Genomic DNA, 26,341 nt, shown 5'->3' on the forward strand with positions numbered 1-26,341 from the left:
ATTCCTGTCCTTTTTGTTTGTGATAAGCAATTTTAAGTGTCAAAACTTTTTAATGGAAAAATGTATGCACCTCACTATCATGCCCATCGGGAAAAGGATGAAATGAACAACCCTGGTTTCATGCATAACACTGAAGATGCAGGATGGAAATGAGTATCTGGTACCCACAAACTTCTGATCACATATCTTAGACTATGCCTTCAGATTTCTCAGGCACAACAGAAACTAGTTAAGCATGATCTCCATATTCTTAGTTTTCTTTTACTAAAATACAAGTGTCTTTCTTGTGTCAGTAACTTCAGTCTTATATGAGTAATACATCTAACACAAAAGATATATTATTTACATAATTCAAAATTCTGGAAGTATGTGGAAATAAACTTACTCTGTTTATGAAATATAACACTGGGCAAACCACAAATTTAAATTTTATATTAGAATTACAAAATATTAGGGTTAATATGCTAGGACATGAATAGCTTCTAAGTGACCTCCTAATGTATGAATACGGAGTAATAAAAAAGACAGAATCATGAAGTTTATATACTTTATTAAAAGAACAAAATTAAACATAAAAGTAGCATACTAAAATGAGTTACAAAATGCACACTTCTAAACACAGATAGGCACCACACCACTAGAACTTGCAAAAAATAAAACAAAAGTCAACACATCTACAGTTGAGGGAATGAGCTATTGAACTCTGTAGGCAAAATATGATATAACGGGAACATTTTTTATTTGAAAAATATTCTGATCATTATTTAAATCCATATTTTTAGGGGGTTAAGCATTTATTGTAAGTATTTTTAAATAGATTTTCTTCTCAAAATAGTCCCTCAATTTTCTATATTCCAGATTGTTATTATATGAGTGAATACAGTTAACTCTTAAAGAGTAGATTTAGAAATAACCCTTTTATTTAAAAAAAAATCTTAATTTATAGCTAGGCATAGCAGCACATACCTGTAGACCCAACTAATCCAGAGGGAGGATTGTTTGAACCCAGGAATTTCACACCATCCTGAACAACACAGAGAGACCCAGCCTCAAACCAAAAAAATAAAATAAAATAAAATAAAAATATATATATAAAATTTAAATTCTTGAATTTGGAAACAAATGGCTCATTTTCTATGAATTAAAGCAGCAACAATAAAAAGAAAAGAAAACATTTCTGAAAAGGGCATTTCCAGGATCTAATGATGTGCTGATTATATCATTCCTTCAACCACTAGACACAAAAGATACAGCAACAAAATTATTTGGTTTATATCACTAACAAATGACATCTTTATATAGAAATAAAGCTTTGGATTGAAGCAGTTCTATGACAGATAAATCTTTAAATTGTATGTTTGGGAGGAAAAAGCATATATATAATAGTTGTGTTACTTTAGGTGTTGTTACAAGAGTATTTTTTAAAAATAACATGATGTAGATGGCTAGTAAGATTTTTTAAAATTTTCTACAAAGAGTTGTAACTTATTTCATAGTGATATATATTTATTTTAGGTATATAATAATCAAGGAAAAATTCTATATAAAGATAAAGTTTCTTGTAATACTCCAGCTTTTAATATTAATAAGAAATTCCCTATAGGCAGGGATAAATTGAGGAGCTGGAAACTATATGAATTAGCCAAGCTAAATCTTAATAAATCTTTTTTTGGTCTCAAGTACATGTCTTTGTTATACTGCACGCCCTGACTTCTCTTACTTCTTTAAACACAGTCACTAAGTTTACATGTTTCCTCTGGCTTGTACCTCCTGATAGGACTGTCCCATGCCATGCAATGGACAGTCATGCATGTATCACTGGTGCTTCAGAGCCACCCAGAAGTGATACATATGAATTATGGCCTCATCAGAATATGTTAGGTTTCAAAGAGTGAGAGCCAAGGGCTGTCACTCCTACTATTTTGTTAATGATTCTTGTTGGCTTAAAATCTCACATCTTGGGCTGGGAATGTGACTCAGTGGTAAAGCACTCCCCTAGCACGCGTGAGGCCCTACGTGCAATTTTTAGCACTTCAAAACAAAACAAATCTCATATCTCTACTAACCTTATGAAAATACGTTTTTTCCCCTGGCTTACAGATTCACCAGGGATTCTCAACACAAGGAAATGGGTTAAATTGGAAAATGATGATGGTGATAAGGTTGAAGTTAGGAGTTCTTCACTACACAATGAAAGAATGTTTACAGTTTATATCAATGGAAATTCTGGTCAGATTGTCAGGCTGTTCATTGTATCATGAACACAGTGTTTATGAGCTGATGCAAGAAAATCTTTCTAGCCAAATGGCCCTGAGTTATTGGACAACGATAAGGCTTGGGTTGCTTTCTGGCCCTGTCTATCTGTCTCTCTGGGAATGTAACTAGAGCCTCACATGGTAGCAAACACACTATCACTGAGCCAGCCTCCAGCACCATGGTGCTGTCTGATAGAGCTAGCAAAATAGGTAGCAATGTCCCAATACCAGCTCTTCTAACACCAGAATGCTGTCCTTTTCCAGGGTGAGAGCTATGTGCCTCAAGTTGTGAAGGACTCCAAGTACCTGTGGTGATCTATCTCTTAAGCTTTCCAACCTCAACCCTTCTTAGGCCTCATTGCTTGGGGACAAGAAAGTTCCATGGCTATCTGTAGGCAGTGTGGAGCTAAAACTGGTGGAGGCAGTCAGACTGAAGTATTCCCTTCCAACTTCTGAATTATGTAAGATTTTGGCTGGTTCTCTTCAGTTTTATTTAAAGAAAACATTGGGAGGCTCAAGTGGCACATGGAGTAGTACTTTGTAATCTGGTAAAGGGAGGTCAGAAAACAGCTCCCATTGAACATGTACAGTGTAAATAAAGCTGCTACTAAAGTTGTGCCAGGAGCATGTTTCTTTCCTTGAAGGGAGCAAACTGCCCTACACTGGTCACATTTAACTAGGAAATAAAATCTTGCAAAGGTTGTCAATTTGTTTTGGGCTTCTGGATGTTAAAGTAGGGATAAAAGTCAACATTAATATTTTAAATGTCACTTCAATCCATATCAATTGACATACATGCTAACTGATATCATATAACAATAATTCTGTGAAAAGATGAAATCTGAATTGATCATAATGAAAATAGCTATCTTGCAATTTACAGGGTATTTCACTGCTTGTAGTCACTGAAAAAAAGAAAACCTCTGTGATAACCCATCTGGTGTGTGTGTGTGTGTGTGTGTGTGTGTGTGTGTGTGTGTAAAGTGGGAATTCACTTAAAAAAGCAAACAATCTTTCCTAGTGGTCTTACTAAAAGAAGTACTTCTACTATTGTTCAGTGATGTTAGCTAACATTGACCTGTTTACCTGTCACGAGTTTTCTCTTCCAGTAAGATGTAGCTAACTAGGAAAGCCTCCACAACAGCAAAGCAACACTGTGCTTTATATGTCTTAGAGAAAATGGAAAGAAACCCTTCTTTTCAAAGCCTTAGGAATAGCTTGCTCTTACTGACTTTTTCACTATTATCACAGTCTTCTTGTATTTAAAAAAAGATCCAAGGACTGGTTTCATGGACTATGTACATATGTGCAAAAAGGTGTGTCTTACACACTCGCACCCTAACTTTGACAATCAGGTAACTGCAGCATCTTCTTAAACACTGTGCAGGGGCCATTCCACAGTATCGTTTGCAACTATGAATTGATTTCAAAATATATTTAATTATGTTTCAAACCTCATGCATATTTGTATGCATAATTTCAGAAAAAAAGAAATTTTGTCACTATAGATATGTCATATAAAGAGTAATTTTCAATAAACAAAGCTATGAAAAAGTCAATGAATATATATATAGATATACACTCTCATTATGTTGTGTTTTGAAGCTCAAAATACCGTGGAATAACCCCATCCGCACAACAAAGTCTACAAACTATAAAACCTGCTTCTAGAATCCACGTGTTGTAAACTTTTTGACCAAAAAGTCACAGGACATAAATTCAGTTTTCACATGTGACTTAGGGATTAAAATAATATTCAACCATATCTGTTTTCTGAGTTTTGAGCTATATCATCTATATGCTTATAGTGTCACAAATCACAGATAGTTTACAAATAAAATTTCCACACAAGCACGCATGAGTGTCTAAAGGTAGCCATGTTGTAGTTTTGTTGCCAAAGCAACAACTTAATATTGTTAGTTAACAATTATTATTTTAGTATAAAGTTAAATTTGTTCTTACACTGTGAACTGTAGAGAGTAGTTACAGTCTGTCACCTATATCTGCCATGCTTTAGTGTTTAGAATCTATCTAGGTTGGCTGAATATATGTAGTAAAATAAAACTTATACACTTTCTCTAACTCTCCTTCAAAATTAAATTCTCAAATTCATTAGTTACTTAGAGATATAAAAAGTCACAAAATAAAAACCTTAAAAACTAAGAATAAGAAAAATGAAAAGATGGCACCGCTCAGTGAGTTGGTACTCTGACTTTAGATTTGTAGTTATATTTACAATTTGATTAGGCTATCAAATACATTGGCAAAAAGTTTTGGTGTGCTCTTTTCCATGCTGATTATTTTATTGCCTTCGGCAGGCACTGACAAAATTAGGCCACCATCGCTATTCTTAAGCAGAATTTGGAAAATCAGATTCCCCCCATACATTTTCTATATTTCCACTTCAATGTATGTAAAATGAGTGAGAAATAAGAATGAGTACTTCAGTTTCTAATCATTCTGTGTATGACTGTTCACCATATTGACTAAAAGAACTCAGAAAACTTGTGGCATTGAACCCAAAAAGGGAGAAAAAGGGCCAAACAATATTCACAGAAGCCCGGAATCTCCCCTCTTCTCTTGAAAAACCATAAATGTTGCTCCTTACTTGTCCGGCCATTAAAAACTGCTGCAAGGTGTAATTTCATTCAGTCCCTCTGATGGCAGGAAGGAGGTACTAGCATCTTCTCAAATTGCAGAGCCGGTGAGCTGAGGCTTCTGGCTGGCATTGTACGACAACACTTATGGCCAGATCAAAGCGCTTTTAGCATGATCAAAAACCGACGGAGATGACTCGATGGAATAGGGGGAAGATGGCTTTTAGGATTAGCTATAAATTAAAGTCTAACCTAGAAAAGTGAAATGAAATGCAACAGCTTGTTGTGGAATCATGCTCCAATTGCAAAAGTAAATACTGTATGTATATAGCAATTTTTATGAATCCATTTATCTTATTTTAATCTTAATCCTTTTTAAAATACACTTTCATAATGATCACTTAGTATTTTTTGTAAAAAATTGATACTATTAAAACACTCTTAAAAGATAACTTTTAGATTACTTTTCAGAATATAATACCCGTCTTACTCAAGTTTCAGCACTCTTGCGTATCTTCACAAAAGGCTGAGAAACATGAAGAAAAGCAATAATTTTGGATAAATAAAAATAGAGGCCTTATAAAATACAAAGATTATAAAATGTTAAGTAAGAATTATAAGTGATTAGAATTTTATATACACAATTAATCCAGTAAATTTTTGTTTAGAGTCACTGATTATTTTGTGACTTCTCTTTTGAACTGGAAATTTATAGTCTAATGACTTATCAATCGTGTCTTTTCTTGAATAAAGATCATTTGAATAAGTCATTGCACAACTAAAGAGTGTTATCTTAAAATTTCATTTTCTCAAAACTGTTGAATATAATCAAAACTTTGGAGCTTTCAGCTTTCTTTCCTAAATTCACTTATATAGCAACTTTTAGAATGCCAACAATGTAGAAAATGGTGGCACTCAAAATACAACTACCCTGAATATTCCTCAGTCAATTTACTAAAAATAAGTCATTATTAGTCTTCCAGTGCTTACAGCAACATGAAAATAGCTGTACTTTAGGTCTATGTACATCTTTGTCAAAAATTTAAAAAGCTAAATGAGATAGTATGTTGCATCAAAAATGTCAAACTACGCACAAAAGTTCATTTTGTACACAAAAAAATGTTCCCATCTCCATTAAGGAATACATCTAAGACTAGCTCAGGTGCATCCTTCCTGGATTCATGTAGTCAGATCTGCCCTTCAGGAGAAGCACACTGATTATACAAAACTCAGCTCCATACACAAGGCATCTCTGAAAGGCATACCCTAGTTTCTTCTCTAGCAATGTTAAGATGTCAGGAAAGAGAAAACAAGTGGTTCGAAGAGTTCCAGGTTAAAGAACAAATTCTAATCTCTAACTGCAGGCAACCCTGCTATAAATGACAGTGGCTCAATACAAGTAAGACTTTAGAAATCACAGTTGTGCAGAATTTGGATTGATAATTACAACCGATAGGATACCAACTACTGGAGATAATGTTACTCTTTTGTATTCTGAGCCAAAGTGATCTGCTTCGAGATAGAGTCTCAAATGCTCTGATGAACATAATAAAAAAGATTTACAATTGGAGTCTGGAGATGATTCTGGGTCTCACAATGGCTACTGAAATTTGGGGAAGTCACATGCTCTTAAGTTTCAGTTTTATCAACTACAAAAAGTTTTGGCTAGTTCCATTGTTTTGCAATTCAAACACAGCATTAGCTTAAAGTATCCGAAGTCAGATTTTCTCTTTGTTGGTCATTTTCAGGAAGGAGAAAAACAACCCTTTTCTCTATATCAAATTTGATGGTTTTACATTTTCCAGTGAGAGAACATGCATTTAGTAGAAAATATAAATCTAAATTTGAATGAAGTATTGTATTTCTACCACTGTACAATAATTTAGTAGAATGGAAATGTAATATAGAGCCCAGAAATTAACTATTTTACTCGTGTAAAATTATTTCATAAGTATTAATGAGAATTCAGCTCACCTTTGTTTAATACAGTCACTCTATATCAACCAAAGAGTACTAATCTACCGTATTAGAAACAGATTTAAAGGCAAATGAATCTAAACAAGGGGAAAAAAAGGCTTAGTTTTGATGCAAAACAGTCTGCTATTGAAGTTTGTGCAGGGAGGTGCTTGTCATGTATCACAGGCACTTGCTCCTTCACTGAAGTGTTTAACGAAATTGGCAATTCGGTTAAACTGAAGTTCAAGACAAGTGCAGACATCTTTACCAGTTCCTTTGCATAAACCAAGAGGTAATTTTAAATTCCTTCCTGCTCCCTCCACTCCCATCCCTGCCATTTCCCCAAACCTATACTCAGGCTCCCTCTGTGATCAACAGAGAAGATTGTCCATTTGACGAAGAAAGGCCTCTTTGGAACCAATTCTCTCCCACCGTGACAGACTTGTGCTAGATTGCATCTTATTATTTAAAGAATAGTCTAAGAGCTAGAGCCATTTGCATTTGGAAAACAGCACTTGTGTAAAAGGTTACACTGCAATGGTTTTACACACTTTCTGCCAATATGTAAAAACTATCTCTACCTCTTCCATTTCTCTGTTTGATTTATAACCTAAAATTAGCATACCTTTAAAACCACAAGTACCACTTTCTCAAGTAGAGATCACAAATGGTTCAATTTTAGACACTCAAACTAGGAGATAGGATTCTTGAAAATCAAAAACATGTGATGGTTACTTTACATAATTTTTAGTAGAAATGCTGAAAAAAATCATTAGAAAGTGAATTCTTTTTCAAGCTATTTAAAAGGAGTGTATTAGGGATTAATGTTTTAAGAAATTCCCTACTTACTGTGGCTAGTTATTTCTCTTTTGAAAAAAATCTAGTAACTTCATTGAATTAGACAAGGTTAGATCTGTAAATACAAAGTATACACATGCATGTTTATGAACAGGTTCTGTGCACACTCAAAAGTGAGGCATTGTAAATGTGTGCCCCAGGAAACCTACAGAAATATTCTAAAGAGAGTATATTAACATGAACTTGCTATGTTTTTAAAGCAGAAAAACTTCTGTTCCCTACTAATAACATATCAAATTGTATTAAACACCACACAAATACAGCAAAACACTATAGTATGTGAAAACTAAACACAGCTCAACCCAATACAATACCTCTCTGGGGAAAATGGTACTGAATATATCTATTACATTCTAAATCAATTCAATAGACTGTCCTGTAAACAATATAGTAAGGTAACACTTCAAAAACAGATGAACATTTAGCCACCAAAATGTACAGTAAGCCAATGACAAAATGTGGAAATTCACTAAGTATTAGAGTTACAGGAAAAATATCACTAAATTTTATGATCATGTTCTACCTAATAATTCAAATAAGATATATTTTTTGATTGGGTTTTAACATATCCATTGACTTTACTGCTTTGTTTTTAGTTGGATTTGTTGGCTGGCATGTTCACTTCGTTTAGTATATTGACTGCACCATGCTTATTGTTGTGTTGCTAGAAGAGGACATATGAGAATATATATAGAAAGGCCATATGGAGGTTCTCATGGAGAGATTCCGATACTCCGTAACTCTGCTGTTCAGAATTTCGACTGAAATGGGAAAAAAGAGAAAGAGAAAGAGTGAGAAATTGTCAAAGATTATTAAACTAGGAGCCAGGTGACTAGTTCTTGTTCCAGCCCTGAGAATGGACTATCCTAGAATATTCCCCATTCTGAATTTCAAATTTGGCATATGTGAAAATGGGACTGATGGAGATAATAACTACAGAGCCATATAAGTTCCATAAATTTATGACAGTGATGGCAAAACTTTTAGAGACCGAGTGCCAAACTGCAACCCCAAATCCACTTATTTATTACAAAGTGCCAACACTGCAATCACTGAATACTGAGTTTCAGTGTAGAAAAACACTCTATATTAATATCTTTTGTCTTAAAAGAAAAACACAATAACATGAGTACTATAGGCTCCATACTGTTGATACAAGGGATACTCCTATTGAGGAGCTATTTTGCAGAAATTCCCTAACAGAGATTCATCCCAGTGATTACAACATTTTCATTACAATCCCAAAACTTTTTGATGATTGTTCACCCATAGTCTCATCTCCTTTTACAGGCATATATTGAGAAAACACTATGAATAGGCCAGTGTGGTGAAAATTTACTTTTGCAGTGAATGTTTTAAAACCAGGCAGAAATAGTCTAAGTGAGGTACATAGATAGCATTGTACAAAATTGTATTTTTGATCTTTAAAGGTTTTCAACACATGTTACAATTTGAAGAGATTATATTCTGCCAAATTCTGCTACATTTTCTAATGAACCAGCAGAAAACAGTCACACTTCCTCTTTGGTGGAAAGTTAATTACATTTGATGACTTTTGTTTACCTTGGTGTGCAGCAGCCTGTGAAAGTCAAGCAAATATTGGTAAAACCTACATTCTCATACTTAATGATTTTTCTAACTTGCCACTATCCGAAATGACACTCCTGCAAACCATTACAACTTACAGCTTCTTCCATTACTCAGAGACATGTTTTGAAAACATTCCTCATGATGGAGAAGACCTATTTGAATCAGTGAGCTCTCCACTATGTCCAAAATAAGAGTACTGGGGCCTTGTCCTCAATAGCACAGAGGAACTAGCTGGGATCTAGAGGACAAGTCCAACAGTGAACAAAACTACTGCCTCCTTCAACCAAGTGACAGGGATGCTGCAAGTGTAACACCTTGGCAACTTTCAATAAGAAATGTGTGAAATTCAGAGTTGGTACACTTGTTTAATAAATCCCTAGAATTAAGATAAATGGGAGTCTTAAGTGACTTCAGAAGATACAGTTCCAAGTGAGTGACTGTTTGAATTAAGTGTGTGCTACTATTGGCCCTGGACCAAGCAAAGAGAGCTCAAAGAGGAAGGGAGAAAATCCAGTAACAACAAAAAATTTTACAAAGCATGATTCAAATAAAAATAATGATTAAATTGCTAAATTATGTCACTCAAAATTCAAAACAGGTGCAACAATTCTGTCTGATTTACACAGGAAGCAACACAATGCTGCAGACAATGAAAGAATTTTGTACAATGTCACAGGAAAGGACTAATGCTTACTGTCTTGAACATAATCATCTCAATCAAATTCTGACAAAGGCACTGTATTGTACTTCACTATAATATAAAACTATAAAAATTTTAGACTTAACATTCTATGTGATTCGTGCTTTTGGCTAATAAATTCTACCCCCTTGACAATAGAAAAATGTTTCAGAATTTGTAAGCTCACTGGGAAAATAATAGTACTGCTGTCATTTCCATAGTTTAAAATATATGTTTGCACTCACGTTTTAATTCAGAAATTTTAGGATGTGTAAATTAAGCTATAAGCTACAAGCAATGCCTATTCATGAAAATACAAAAACCTTTAGCAAATGCAACCGTCTAAATAAAAGATATAATCTATCTTCCTCATATCAATACTTAAACTGACCTTCCTGTCTCTTCTGCATCTGCACAACAACATGACGCTACTTAGTTTATATATTTTGAATTGGAGTATCTACAGTGGTAAGAAAGATTTTAGATTAAAAGTGTCCTGAGATTCTGTTTAATTTGTTCACTGTTTGGACATGGTAATCAATAACTATAATAAATTTCACAAGGAATTCTAGACATACTGACCATTTCACTGTTAATTTTGCAAAGCACAGATTAGAGTGTGGCTTGCTCCCCGAATGAATTAATGCTCTGTGTGCTTCGTGGTTATTTTGCTCATAATTTAAATAGCAGTGAAACTTGCAGTTTGTGTGCTTGGTTAGAACTTTAATGAGGCAGTACAGCCTTAACAGTATTTAGTAACTACAGCATGTATTGCCTTACAATTTCAAGACTCCCCAAAACTTGTAATTTCCATGTGACTCTGCCTGAAATACCTATAGGAAATGAAAAAGGAACACAAGCATATCTAATGTCTACATAAAAGGGAATTTCTAATGTAATAATTGGTAATGATAAGGGTATCTGTGCCTTGGAAAGAAATGTGATGTCTTGCTTTCTTTTCGTGGATCTGAAAGTAAAGGTGGTAACTGTACTAAGTCAAAGCTTAAACACAATAACCAAAAATGGCAGTAAAGTAAAATAAATTCTCCTCTTGACCAATGAAGAACATAATAAATATTTAGTACAGTATATGCATTTGAGGATTGGTGTGGCACTAATAATGGATACAGGATATCAAGAACATTTGATAATTGACTAAAATGAGTAAACTTCTGATTAACTTTAGGATAAATAAAAAGTGCATACAGTACTCTGGAACGTATACACCAAGAAAAACTGATATATGTGACAGTTGCTTAGGAAACATATATGTATACAGACTGATGTCTCTCACCAATCCAAAAAGCATATACTGTGCCTTTCCAACGTGTCCTCGTAATCTAGGTCTCAACAGGTGAAATAAATGGCCAAACCTGATTGCCTGTAGGTGGTGCAACGTAGGGAACGCTGGTGGCAGGTGGTGTTGCTGCAGGCACAGTGGTAGGTGGAGCACCGTGCATCATAGGCACTTTCAGTAGGAAACCATGGAAGCAACTCACAGGAAGATGGAGCATTTATGCAACCAGGACATATGCGATGGAATGGGGCGTGGCAGGTATCACACAACAAGCCATGTGACATCATCATGATGGACACACCAGGGTGCAACATGCAATCACAATCAGTGCAAAGCAACACAGCATGGAAGAGGAAAAAAATTAAAAAGAGAAAATGGGAAAGCCAATTATAATTACCATTTAGAAAAAACAGAACCACTCTCAACATTTAGCAAGTTTTTGAGCAGAATCACAGTGTAGTTGACTCAAAAGGCCACATTTCCTGAAACAGTCATAATGAATGGACATAAAACGATCTAATGGAATCAGGGCTATCTGAAGCTAGGTAAGCAGACAAGTAACTGGGCTACACCCTAGACAGGAAATTGGGGAATTAAACTGGAGTTTAGGTTTCATTGACTTATGCACGTAAGTGCCCTCACTAGTTTCGCAGGTGCAAAAGGGTAGTTTCATGTATACTCACCTGATTTGCAGGCAAAAATAAAAAGGTAGCTGTATTGGTATGTGGTAGGAGAACAGCTATAAAGAACACAGTGATGTATACATGTAGATTTTTACATGTACCTATAGCAAATTCCTTGGAATCATTGGCTCTACATCAAATATGTGGACTAGTTCATAATAAATCTTGCCCTGACAGCAAATATTAGAGCTAAAATGGCTAGCAGCTGCAAAATCTCTATTAGGATGTTTTTTTATCTTTGCTTTTTCTAGTCTCCATTTTATTTTGAAAGCTTTTGGATGCTTTTCTAATTTCCAGCTCATTTCAGAAAGCTAACCAGGGAATTAATGTGCGAATGGCAATGTGAGAATGGCAAGCATACATATACAATAATTTATCATGTCTACATCAATTGAATTCAGATTTTCTGAAAGTTTACTGAGGAAGTTAATGATTAGAAGGAAGAAAATCAATATATGCAATATCATGGGAACCAAAAATGTATCCCAAATGGTATTTAACATAACTTCTTCATTATCACTTCCATTCATCCCGTTTTATATTACCTACAGCTATCCTTTATTGTCTGATGTATCAATTTAAAAAACACTTCTGTTCATCCTCTGAGAGTGCAGCAACTGTACAGGAAGTAGCACCATCATGCAAGCATGCGATTTGCATTCCTAAGCAAAGCTCTGAGAGTGAAAGGACAGGGCAGCACTCCCAAGAAATAAGGTCACAAAATGTGAACACAGAGACACATTTCTCAGACTTGCAGTAGCCTGTTCTTCTAGTGATATGCATAGGATGTTCCTATTTGTATCAATGGAAATGTTGTTTATTTCTGTAGGGAATAGCTAATATCTCAGTATCAAAGGTCTCATGCTTCCATTGTTAGGATTCAGATCTTGTTATGTTAGCGATTATTGCTTCTAATTGGTCATCATTTTGACCTGTTTTAGCTCAATAGACCTGTTGGTGCGTTTCTAGCTCTGTAGCTACTCCAGTCTACCAACTGGATGAGGGTCAAGCTGTTTCAAACTCCCAAGAAGGATGGAAAGAACTGGATTGATGGGATGCTGGGGTTGATAGGGTGCGATCATCCCTCCCTTCCTTGAACAAACCTATTGTCTCCTTATCTGTCCCTGGTTCCCAAGAGAACCCTAGGAGCTGTGAACTCCTCATTTGCTGTCTCATCTTCTTCAGTAGGAGTGATATAAAAATAGCTTAGATATGGCTACCATATTGTGTTGGTGGCTAACTAAAGTATCTCTGTGTTAAAGCTCATATAACTTCACCATTTGTGAAATGATTTTGGCTGAGCCTAGTTTCTGTGTAGATGGAACTTTATCTTAGAACACTACGAAGTTTATTCCAGAATACCACAAGCATGCTGCAGCTCTGTTCAAAACATTCTTTCTCAACATTTGAACGCTGGCTGGTTTGGGTAGCATAGACAACTTCTGGAAGAAAGAATTTTTTCACTGTACTGTATAAATTACACACTAAAATAGTTCACAATTTTAAAAATAATAGTTGTAAGTTTTAAAATTAAATTTTCAGTTTGCCTATGTACAAAAACATTTAAAAATATTTCAGTTGCTAGTTTAGGGCAGAAATAGGGAAATGAAAGGGTCTGTATTTGGCCACAGTGACAACCAACAAGGACTTGAGAAAGTAGGATGGTGTTCATTCCATAAAGATGTGGAACACAAAACACAATATGAAACGTTAAATCAGAAAATATATACAATCAAATCAGTCACTCATGTCCTTCACAGCCACAGCAGAAAAGTACATTTTTTCAGATTAGAAGAAGTTGAGAATTTTTGTGCAAAACCTACCAAAACTTGTAGCGGGTGTCATGTACAGTATTGGCCCTGTACAGCATGCAGAAAAGCGTGGAAAGTAAAGAAAAGAGAGATTTTATTATTAAGGCTTTACAGATAGAAATGAATTTTAACTAGAAAGATATTTTCCTTGTAATATCAATTAATCAGCACATGCAAATCCAGTAATCTCTCATGCTTATAATTACAGATTAGCTTTAAGATCACAAAACCCAGTTAATTAAAGTAGTTCTTGGATTCTTGATAAGAAAAATGAACTTTAATTTTTCTTTAAGGAAATTACTACAGTTAAATTACACATTTATCACACATAGTCTTTTCAAAATAGGTGCCACGATATGACGTCTAGTGCCTGTTTTTTTTTTTTTATTTAGAGTATGAATCTATTACCACTGCCTCCTTCACCTTGCTGAAATTGAGGATTTGACAATGAACGTAAGGCAAGGCTTTCCGTTAAGAGGAAAGTTTTTTATTTTGCTGAAATGAACGGAAGGCAGAATTTTCAGACATTTTTACATACAAATCTAGCTTTTGCTTTGGCCAAATGTGGCAAAAAAAAATAAAAGAAAGAAAGAGAAATCTAACTTCTAAACAAAATAACTTGAGAAAACTTATAATGAGCAATGTAACTGTTTTTCACATTCAACCACCTTGGTTAGGCTTCCTGGGCAACTCAGTTGATTCTATATCTATGATACAAGTGAGATGTAGGTGAAGCACAGGTAAAGTAGCACAAATTTTGAAAGGGAAAAAAGTACCAGAAATAGTCGCTTCAGTTACTACTGGTTTTCCCTTTTACTTTCTGGACATTATATAATTTTCCTCCAATAAGTTTTGGGGAAAAGTCTAAATCATCAATTCTCAGTGGTTCCTTTTTATAGGTAGTATAAAAATGTGCTAAAGAATTCCACTTTTTCTTGTCAGAAACTATTATATGAATGTGTAAAACTTGTGCCACTTAAACTCTGTTATAAAGTACTACTGTGGTCAAACAGCTAAACACTTTTAAAATCAATTGACTGATTAATTTCTTAATCAAGCAATTTTTCCAGGTTTTAGTATACAATACTATACAGTTAGCATGTGTTATAATTAACTGGGATTTCTAAATTAAATTTTGAAACAGATGTTATTCTCATTTAATAATGCCAAACTGGTATACTCAGGATTCTAGCAAAGCAAAACAAGCTCTACTATACTCCCAGTAGTTAGTACTTTCAATTTATTCCTAAGATATTTTATGATCATTCTTAAAGTAGTGAACCAATGGGCAACATTATTGTTGCCCATGTCTAATACTTACTTGAAAAAAATTCTAGCTTAGTATTTTCTACTCAATTTGCTGCAAAACTTAATAGTTTTGCTGTTAAATATAACTGACATAGGAGGTAACATTAGATATGCCTGCCATAAATTTATATTTTTATATTAATGATTTAAGGGAGGTTAAAAGTATCTTTATCTAACAAATGGTATCATATTATATTTAGTAAATACTGAAAGGTAGTTTTATAATAACTCCCTTTGGTATATGAGAGCTATGTGGAGTATATGGAGTACTGGTTTTGCAATACTGAAACCGAGATTTATTTTTTGACAGCTGACCACCACCTGTGTAAGTAAAACCCATGAGTCCAGGAATTAGCTGAGACTAAACAAACTGAGTCAATCATTAAAAGCAAAACAAATAAGAATACTAGAAAGAAAAAAAATGTTAATGCCTTCATCTTTAATTTTCTCATAGAAAAATTAAGTTGTTCTAGCTACTAGCAGCTCAAATATAATTATCATATTTTATTTCTAATCAAAATACATGTGGGTGGACCCATTATAAAAGCCCCCATTAAAAACGCCCCTTGGAAGCTGCCTTCCACTGTATGCATTCACAAGCCCCTTTGACTCACGGTGCCCAGAGCCATGTTCTCACCTGCAGGGATATATGTCGGCTGTGGCAGCTGCATGTTAGCCAGACCCTGTTGGCAGTGGTAAACAGTAGGACCATAGAACGGGGTGGCACCATTGGTCTTTTCAAGGCCCAGTCTCTTTGGCATCAGTTGAAACGCACCAGGCTGTAGGGCCTGTGGGGAGGGATGTTGTTACTCGCTGGTACCAGAGAAAGTAACAAATGTACTCAAACCTAGCAAGCACCAGTTATTTAAAATACGGCCCGAGAATTCTTTGCAAAGGTATCCATTGAGCAAGATTTCCAATAAATGGCTGCATGGTTAAGTAATCAACGGCTGGGATTAAGTGTAGTCTCTTGAAAGCAGGAAATAAAAATACAAAGATAAAAACTTTTCAAACTTGCTAATTTTGACCTCACTTGGATTGGATGTGACAGAAAACTATTATAGCAAATAAATAACTTACAAGTGACATATCACTGATACTCATTATTAATCTATAGAAATGAGATTATCAGAAGCAACCAAATAGCAGGAAAGATATTTTTCAGTTAAAGTTCCAATGTGGATCTAGGAAATAAAGGGAATGCAGATAATACAAAAGATGTTAGTAGATTACAGTCTTATACGATAGCCCTATGAGGCAAAATTTAATGTATTCAAAGACCTCAGGCTCTAATCCAACAACTGTGTATTTCCTGACTCACACATAAATGCCAGTGAGTCTTTCCTCCCCTTCCAATTACCTCACCCAGGTGCCACAGGTGTTTAAGCAAAATTTTGGCAGTTCTGATTTTACAGGTTTGCTGTGCATTTCAGTATGCACCATTTACTTTGTTAGGTTTTTGTAAGGTTTTATTCTAAATCTATCAGCATTTTAAGCCCTTCTTTCATGCCTAGAGGTCTTCCAAAATCCTACCATAGTCATAATACTCATACTTACTCCTATATCACATTCATTGGAGAATTTTAATATTACTTTACATTATTTCCCCTCAACAAATTGAACATTATTTTAAAAAGCAAGTCTCAGCAACAATTAGCTGTGTGGCAAATTCTTAAGGAGACAGGAACACTTGTGCTGGGTGTGCCATAACCTCCTTATTCCTAATGAAAACAAAAGACTAAAACTATATTTTCTTTTGGGAACTCCACTGTCAATGGACAAAGTATAAGAGGTTTACTTTCTATATTAGGTTTATTTTTATCTCTTAAATAATGAAATAAAAATTAAAGCAGTAGTTTTGTATATCTACAATTTCTCAATTTATCTGGGAAGACCAGACAACAAAGGCCATGACTAAAATCACTATTTGTAAAATACAATTTATAATGTTTTATGCGTTTTATTACCAATATGAGGAAATGGACATACTGAAGACTATAAGAGGGTAGGATGGGAAACTATTTGCTTATTTAAAAGATTTCCCTTGGGAGCCAGATGTGGATGACATATGACTGTAATTGTAGCACTTTGAAAGGCTGAAGCAGGACGATCAAAAGTTTTAGCTCAGTCTAAGGAATTCAGTGATTTAGCAAGACTGTCTCAAAACATGAATGAATGAATGAATGAATGAATGAATGACTTGGGGATGCAGCTCAGTGCGAAGGTCCTGAGTTCAATGCCTAGTACAGTAGGAAGAAAAGATTTCCCTGTGGTGTAAGTGAAAGGTGCCTCTTTCTCTAGAAAGTCGAGTGGTAGAAAGTCAGAACCAAAGCTGTCTGGTGAACTACAAACTGGGACAAGGCCTAGATGGACATTCACCTGCTGAATTTGGTTAAGGCAGTACTACTTCTTTACTGTTAGGGTCTACCTTGAGATGTCAGTGCCCAGTGCTTGCCATGTGGATACTATTATTAAATATTTCTCTAATCAACATTGACAAGGCCTTGGTGGCCCCATCCCATCACTAACTCTTGAATTTAGATAAAGTAAATCCCAATCTTCTACTCTTTTTAAAATATAATTCATACATTTCACTACCAGGTGGCTTGAACCACTGGGGGTTTGAGCCAGTGGGAATGTGTTAATGCATACAAGCTGCTCTCAACTGAGCTATACCTGCACACAAGGTGAAAATGCTCCCTTTCCAAAGCATTTCTACTCTGAATTCCTATATATATATATATATATGTATATGTATAAACTTCTTCATGAAGGCCTCCTTGGTTTAGTCTTATCTATAAATTCCTCTGGGCCAATTTGACCTTATCACTAAGACTTCACTGTGTTTAGTTACTCAGGAAGGCATTTGCAAGTAACAATTGAAGGCATACAATGTTTAGCTCCCTAAATGGAAACTTGAGGCTGTTAAACAATTTATGCCTTCTACCAAACACAACCAAACTATCAGATATATATGAGGACCCCATTCCTGAGTGTGGCATAAAGGCATAAGTAAGTCATTCTTTTTAAATTCCATGTATTGTTCTTTTTGGGTAGAAAAACTGCATTCTGCTCCTTTAATAGGTTCATACTCTTTTAGAAATCAAGATAAGAAATCAAAAAATTGAATGGTTAGCTGGACATTGTACACATGTCTGTAGTTTCAGCTACTTGGTAGACTGAGGCACTTGAGCCAGGAGGTAAGGGTCAGCCTGGTCAAAAGAGTGAAACCCTGTCTCTTAAAAAAATCAAAAGCTTTAACTTTGCATTGAACATCCTACATAATGTGCTATTTTGATACCTTACAAGTCCTCCATTCTGAAAGATTTAAGACAAAAAGATTTTGTGAAGTCTTTTTAAACATCCATTAACAGATCATGTCACCCACTCAAAGAGAAACTAAGTTTGTTTTATTTGATCCTAAGACCCTTCACAAAGTAATGACTTCAGTTCTGCAAGTGTACCACAGTCTATGAGGAAAAGGTGGAGAAATTCGGGGTATTTGCCTTGGAGAGGAGACATAAGAAGTCACTCTTACATGTGGAGTGGTGGAGAAATATGCTGAATATTGTTTAAAATGTTAAGGTTTATTACATTAAAAGACCACTGTGCCATTATTTCTCCCTCAAAATGTCCTTCCTCACTTTGAACACATTAATCCCATGGTTCTTCCCACTTTCTGAAATGGTTCTGGAAGTCCACTTTTGTGAATGTCTTTCGTTGTACTATAATGGCTGCCTCGATATCCCGAATCAATCCAAAACATTTACCTTGCACGGTTATTTTGACTTTGAGGAACAGCCACAAGTCCCAAGGAGACAGATCTGGTGAATAAGGTAGATGAGGACAGACCATCATGGTTTCATTTCACAGAAATTTCCATAAAAAATTTAAGTTGATTCAGGACATCAAGGCAGCCATGAAAAGATATTCACAAAGGAGGACTTTGAGAACTGTTTTAGAAAGTGGCAAGAGTGATGGAATAAATGTATTTAAAGCAAGGTGAAATATTCTGAAAGAGTATTAATGGCAACGTGTCTTCTGCTGTAATGTAATTATTTTTTTGATTTAGACATTCACTGCATTTATCACACAAGATATGGGATAGAGTCTGGCATGTTCTGTAAAGTTCCAGCTGCAAGTTTCAACTCAGTCTGAGAAAAATCTTCCAAATAAAGATATTTGAAAAGCGATATATTTTTTTTTGTAAAAGATATCAGTCATAGGAGTCTGAACAATATTTGCAAATGAGGAGTTTGTATTCATACTGCATCTTCTTCATTTTTTTCTTAGACAAGGTCTCACTATGCAGTTCAGCCTGGGCTTGAACTCACTATGCAGCCTAGAACTTGTGGAGATACTTTGGTCTCAGCTTCTCAAGTGCTGGGATTACAAAGGTGTGCCACCATCCCCAGCATCACACTGCACTTTGGACTTCTGGGATAGTATAGGTACTTTCTTCAGAGCCAGCACACATAAGTTTTCTTTAAGGTTTTGTCCCTTATTGAATTGTTAGACCCTATTACTTGAGCACTATTCCAGATAGCAAAAGAAATCAGTGGTACACAGAACATCAGGTGAGACACACTCGAGTAATCCTAATTTCCATTTGTCAACCTTTCAAAGTGCAGTGTTTCACAAATATTTTTCCTACATCCTGTCTTTTAATGTTACTAAGCACAATTAACTTTTACCCAAATCTGACTTGCCAGGGAAAATCAAAGCTAGGCCCCCTTCACTTGTCCTGTAGAAATGTCCCCAACTCCCAGCTTCAGCAGGCTTTGGCCTTTTGTCCTCCCTTCTGTTGGCATAATGCCTCCAGAAAGGAAAGGTATCCTCAACCTTTGGGAAATTAGGCCCTACATAATATACCAGCTTTCAAGTGCTCCATTTTCAAAAGGCATTAAGGATTTTAGCAGTGAAGTGTACCTATGGAAGTGACTCATACAACAGAGAGGCAACTTTCTGTTTTTCTCAGATATTAAGAATACTTAGATTATAACAACCACTCAAAGATAATTTTCATATAATTTATCCTCTCTCTGAAAACAGGAGAGAGCACAGTAGGCTAAGATCATTAGTAATGCTTTTAAATAAATATCTTTAGAAAATCCTAGTAAATAAAGCAAATAGGTACTATCTTTTCTAGCTTATAAACTTGACTGTTCATCTTAAGATCCACTTGTGACTGTCTGACAGTATGGTTACAGAGCATCAGACAAACTGGAGGGCATACCAATCATTTCCTCTAACACGGAGAGCCCAAGTGTGCAGGTCTTACCATTGCGGCAGCAGCTAAATTGTTCGCCTGGTGATGAGCAGCCTTGAGTTTGGCTTGCAGGTGGGGAGGAGGGTGGAAGTACTTGCATTTCTCCCTGGAGCAGCGGCCTTTAATGTAATCCATGCAGATGGTCACGGTATTATCACTTGTTTCAATCATGGAAACATCGGTAGGGTGAGCATAGCGGCAATCGCTCTCCCCACGGGTACAATTTCCACGCTGAAATTCACGGCACACCTTAAAGAGGAAAACACACACATGCATCACAAAGTGACTGGATTTTATTTACTGTACTGGCAATTCTAAGAGCAATCATATGTATTTTGTCACTTATTTCAGAAAAATCCAAAAAGATGAAGGGTAACACAAAGCCATATTTACTATGACATGTAAACAACTTCTATTTCTAGAAAAAATAATTTCCATTCTCCACAAAGGAAAGTTTTACAACTGATATAAAAGTACTTAGGAGTGTTACTGAAAACCAATTTTAATTCTCCAGTTAATACCAGCCTCAAGTGTAATTAGTTTTTCTTAAAGGCCAAGACAAGTCTTTTATCACACAGTAATGCACTGGTGTTTTTCCACAGCCAAATTGTGAGCCATGCTTGAATTTCATGTACAATCAGATTCCCTTAAAATACATTACAAGGCATTTAAGAGGCTGCCAATGAAGCTGACTTTCTAAGAAATCGATTAGTTATTTGCTTCAATGTACAACGAATGACAATTAAAGAAAACTAAAGGACTTAAAAAATCACAAAGCTGTTGGAAATTTCCTTTAGATTCTTTAAGTATTATGGGATATTATGTAGTACATCACTTTTAAAGTAGATAAAGAAGTTTAGACACTGTGAGATTGCATTCTGCATTCATATAGCTTTACATTCTATAACTGTACAGTATTAGATTTGATTTTGTTCCAGTTTACAAAACAAACTCTAGCAAATAGAGACTCACTAACAAGATAATCCCATCTCGCAGAGCTGGAACCACTGTACATGAAACATTCCCAACCAGATTTATTTTTTCATAGCCTGGTCTGTGGCTCTGTGACTTAAAGCATTGTTGGACCTACTGTGCAACTGAATTGATGCTTCATAACAAGGTCTAACTGCAGTAGTCAAATGTTTAACAGTTTTCTAAAGTTATACTCCCTAAGCTAAAACCTTGACCAATTTATTTAAAACATTCAACACACTGCATTCCAGAAATGTTACTTAATGCATAAAGTTAATATCCATCTTAGAAATATTTATCTATTTTCTCACAAATACCTCCAGCCTATCTGAACGTATCGGCCTTGGACCAGGAACCACTGGCATTGTGAGAGGAGGATTTCCCGAAATCAGAACAGGTGTATTTGGTAAAAGTTCAGCTGGAATCAGGTTCATGCCAGGATGAGACACATATGGACTGAAAGCCACAGGAGGATTATTTGGAGCCAAGGGAACCGACTGTATGTTCAAAAGAGAAGAGAAAAAAAGATGTTAGAGATGAATAGATTCTTATTACACAAGAAAGCATTCTTTTAGAAATATCAGAATTTCCTAAGCCATATCAAAATTGCTTCTTTGTATTGACTTATTTTTAGTTTCTTATTTATTCCCACATAGAAGTTATTTATAAACAAACAAATCTCTTCAAGAAGTGTTTATTGGTAAGCTGATAAAGGAAGTGATACAATTTTAACAGTCATGAAGTTGCCAAATTAAAGTTCACTGCTCCTAATGTATTTTCTTTAGTACATTCCTTTTTCTTTTATCCTAAAAACTACCACTAGTGACAGCACATATATGATCTCCTGTTTCCTCATATAGCTATGACCTCTGCAGGTAGACTTCAGGTACTCCAAAAGCCCTCCTTCCTTCTACCCTTTCTCCGTCAGTATTGCTTAATTCTAAGACTGCCTGTCCTACAGTAGATACACCTTTCCAACTACTGGACACTGGCCTTGTTTCTTTTCTTGACCTACCAACATTTATGGAAGACAGCTAGGAGTTGAAAAAGAAAAGCATATCTTAGGAAAAAATATATGCTTTAACAACGTCTTGCCATCTACCTAAAATGAGATTGGAATGGATGTTGTATTTTGTTATTTTTAAAATAGAGGCCCTGTTTCACAGATGAATATGACTTGCCTAACCTGGTCTTTATCTAGTGGGTCAGATGATGCAATTAAAAAGGAAGCCAAAGAAATGCTACAAGAATCCCGGTTAGGCAAGAAGAGATAACAGGATTATATGGTACATAAACTAGAACATAACTACAAAGAAAAACCTTAGAAATGCACAATAGTTATTAGCTTTTACATCTTTAAAAGTCATGGCTGCAGAGTTGGGCATGTACAGTGCCTTTTATATGTAGAGTATAGATGGGCAACAGAGTCTCTCCCTGCCACACTGTCCTTGAAATTTCAACAGCACAGCATTTCTCAGAAAGCCCCTGTCATAAGCTACTTTTGGTTCACATGGAAGTACTCTCCCATTAGTATGCTATCTTAGGTAAATGTATCAAATTATCTGATTGGCACATTAAGAAGCACTGGAAAAATCTGTCTCCAAAGAACAGGTACGAGTCATCAAGGTGACCCAAGGAGACACATTGGCCAAGAGCTTAGAGGAAAAGGGCAACTTAAGGTGCCAGGAATCATGGGTTGGAGGGGGCGCTTTAAGGTTCTAGGACAAATAGCCTAAGGCTGACTCTGACCAATCAGGTCTTGTGATATAAAAAAGGCTACAAGGACCTTCTCATTAAATGAGATACGAAGCTCCAGGAATTAACTGATGTGACATTATTTTATTTAACAAGAAAAAAAAAAAGTCTTGGAAATAACCACCCGGGCATGCTTCAGCAAGGCAGACTGTACAAGGCAGACTGTACTAATTCAGTGATTCGTAATCACATCTAAATAAACAAGAATCTCTGAAGGGAAAAACTTATTTTAACCACTAAATAGTCTTTGTTTTCTGTTGGGCTTTTATGGTCACTTTTTCTCTAAAGCTGCCATCCCATTCTCCTGGATACTTTTCGCTTTGCCTTTACAAACCTGGTAAAGAACCATTAGTATAACTATTAACTATTGAACTGTAACAAAGACTAGGAAGTGAGTGGATTTTCCAGATTAAAAAGCTATTAAACATCAAAAAATTAATATTTATTAAATTAAAATTCAATTAATATTTAGGTCTAAAGTAAATCTTTTTTATGCTTTTTTATGGTATTCTAAATACATTCTATAATTTTTTCCCTTCTTTTTTGGGGGGCAACTTACCACGAAAATTCTCCTGGTTAATTTATGCTTTCTTTGGGATATATTTTAACTTACTTAGGTTTGTTATAGGCTCTAAGCAGACACAAAAAGAGTCTGTAAATAAGCAGTCTACATACAAAATCTAAGGAGTTATGTTTAATCTTTTAAAGATTTCAACATAAACTCTACTGTGCTATCTTTACATTTTAAAATTAGTATCATAGATTTTATGTCTATTTCTTCCTTGGGGATAAATTTCATATTATAAACATTTATTGAGAAGAAGCAAGTTCTTCCATTCACAGCTCTGGGGCAGAGGCAGGAACTCCTGAGCTCCTCATTTATTTTCAAATAGCCATTTCTGTTTGCTCAACACCACCTCTGACCTAGGGTAACTACTACATTTCATGAATTCAAGCATTGAAGGGCTTGAATTCATGACTTTGACTAACAGCTACAGGTTAAGTCAAGCAGTCCACAAATTCACACATTGAGCTTTAATAAGCAACTTAATCTTGCCTTTATCTAAATATTTCACCCTTCTCGTTAGTTGTGCTAACATGGATCTATCTGTAGTCTAATCCTAATTTTAAAGAAAAAGTTTTTTTTTTTTTGGGGGGGGGGGGTTGCTGAGGATTGAACCTAGGGCCTTGTGCCTGCTAATCCAAGGCTCTACCACTGTAGTACACACTGGCCCTAAGAAAACAAGGTTCTTAATACATTGAATCTGATTTTTCTTTATAGCATAATACAGCCTGGACACTTAAATATATTTTAATTATTTAAATGTGAACCTAAATTATTTACTAAATACTTGAAAATGTAAGAAGTTTTTTCCTCCCAAAACCAGAGATAAAACAAGAATGGTGGAGACAACAGATTTTATGAATATGACAGTTACCTGACAATTCTTCCCCCTCAGTCTCTACTAGTATTATTTCCTGTGATAGGAATTTCCATGTGTTCCCAGTGAACAGCACAGTGTCTAGGAACTATTAGGAACTCAAAAAATACCTCAAGAAAATTAATGAAATAGTCCCTGACAGTACCTCCCAATTTTGAGTCTGACGAAAGCTTGCAGTGTTTACCTTCAGAAGAACTTGTGTATGCATGAAATGTTTTGTACTGATGTCAAGGCCAAGGGCCCCATGACAATCATTTGTGGATTGGGGATTACAGACTATGTACTGGTAAAGAAGCTACCAGAATAAAGATCCACAAACCAGGGGCCCCTGGTCAAATTCTTCCTGCTCCTGTTTTTGTATGGCCAATGACCTCGTTTTTATAATTTTAAATGGTTGGAAAACATTACAAGAACAATTATACTTAGTAACACATGAAAATTATATGAAGTTATTTTAATGTCTGTTCAGATTACACTGTGCTCTTTAGTAGACCTCTATCATAAGAAATTGTGGATATTCATTTTCTTTCTTGGTGTATGGGACCTATATAATTTTCTCAACTTTGTCCCTTGCTCTACACAGGCTAAAATATTTACTGTCTAGCCATTTACAGAGAAGATCACTATACTAGAGGATTCCAAAAATGAAAACATTCCAATTTCTACAATAAAGAAATTAGACAAAAATCTGTTGGTGCAAATTTAATATTTTTAGTGCGATTTCCTAAGTTTAAAAAGTTTGGCTTTATACATTACTACTAAACTATTCTAAACTAAACATTATACATTACTAAACTATTCTAAACTAAACTTTATACATTACTACTAAACTATTCTAAACTACTAAACTAAAATATCCTTTTAGTGGTCTTAACTGCTTATATATCACTGTACTATAATTAACAATAGGGAGACAGTAGTTGTAATCCTATAAAAGTAAAAGTATATAGGCTGGACATTTAGCTCAGTGGTACAAACACCTGCCTGGCGAGTGCAAGGGGATGAATTTGATCCCTAGTACAAAAAAAAAAAAAAAAGAAAGAAAGAAAAAGTAAAAGTTTAGGACCAACCATATATTGGTCTTAAAGAATTCTGTAGAACCTTGAATAGTAAAGCAATTCAATAAAATTCACCCTCTCTTTATTCATTCATCTGTTGATGGGCACCTTGACTGATTTAGTATCTTGGAATTGTGAACAGTGCTGCAACAAACCTGAAAGTATAGATATCTTGCTATCATTACTCCAGTATAGTGTACAACTTCTGATGTATATCAAAATCAATAGATGACTCCAAAGGTTTCTACCACATAGAAATGACAAAGTTTTGAGATAGAAGTGCTGATTAGTTTGATTTGATCTTTACACATTTTATACACATATCAAATTATTGTACTGTATCTCATAAGCAGGTATAAATATTATATGTCAATTTAAAAATTAAAAAAGAAAAGAAGGAAAACTATGCCTCTCATAAATGTCTACAAACATTTTAGGGATGCTAACTTTTTACTTAAAACAGGTTGTTGAACAAGCTAGTATATTATGCTAAATCTATCTTGATGCTTTGCCAAGAGAATAGATCTATTTGTAGTTACCTTAGTAAAATCAGGGATCAGTTACAATTATTGATGGATAATACTACATACGTTATGTCATTTAAATGGCATTATGGTCTGAAGTCCAAAGAATAATTGAGGCCTTCCTCCTAAGTGCCTGTCCAGAAGTGGACAACTGAACATTTTCTCTCTCGCTAAAGTAAACATCTGATAACAATTTACCAACTCACTTTCAATACCGGAAACATAGCACTCTTAAATTTTACTAGCCCTCATCATGCCTTCTTTTTATTGCTCATTTGCAAACATTT

At 35.1% G+C, this 26,341-nt stretch overlaps 1 protein-coding gene across 5 annotated transcripts in view; it reads right to left on the minus strand.

The window, feature by feature from the left end:
- Positions 1 to 533: 533 nt before the first annotated feature.
- Mbnl3 (muscleblind like splicing regulator 3) overlaps positions 534 to 26,341 on the minus strand; it is a 100,617-nt gene continuing 74,809 nt past the window's right edge. For 2 of the 5 annotated variants that reach the window (XM_063246430.1, XM_013144408.3), the window contains exons 4-8: positions 21,593 to 21,772; positions 20,316 to 20,552; positions 15,672 to 15,822; positions 13,739 to 13,774; positions 534 to 8,427 (exon numbers count right to left, since the gene is read on the minus strand). In XM_063246430.1, coding sequence (XP_063102500.1) covers positions 8,294 to 8,427; positions 13,739 to 13,774; positions 15,672 to 15,822; positions 20,316 to 20,552; positions 21,593 to 21,772 — 738 coding nt within the window. In that variant the 3' untranslated portion in view covers positions 534 to 8,293. Of the gene's footprint in view, positions 8,428 to 11,308; positions 11,404 to 13,738; positions 13,775 to 15,671; positions 15,823 to 20,315; positions 20,553 to 21,592; positions 21,773 to 26,341 lie in introns of all 5 variants that reach the window. The other 3 variants (XM_013144409.3, XM_013144410.3, XM_063246431.1) reach the window with 3 other exon arrangements.

Source organism: Cavia porcellus, unplaced genomic scaffold (assembly GCF_034190915.1).
Source record: "Cavia porcellus strain 051 isolate PalLab524CR breed Dunkin Hartley unplaced genomic scaffold, mCavPor4.1 scaffold_3, whole genome shotgun sequence".
In the NCBI taxonomy this organism is placed as follows: domain Eukaryota; kingdom Metazoa; phylum Chordata; class Mammalia; order Rodentia; family Caviidae; genus Cavia; species Cavia porcellus.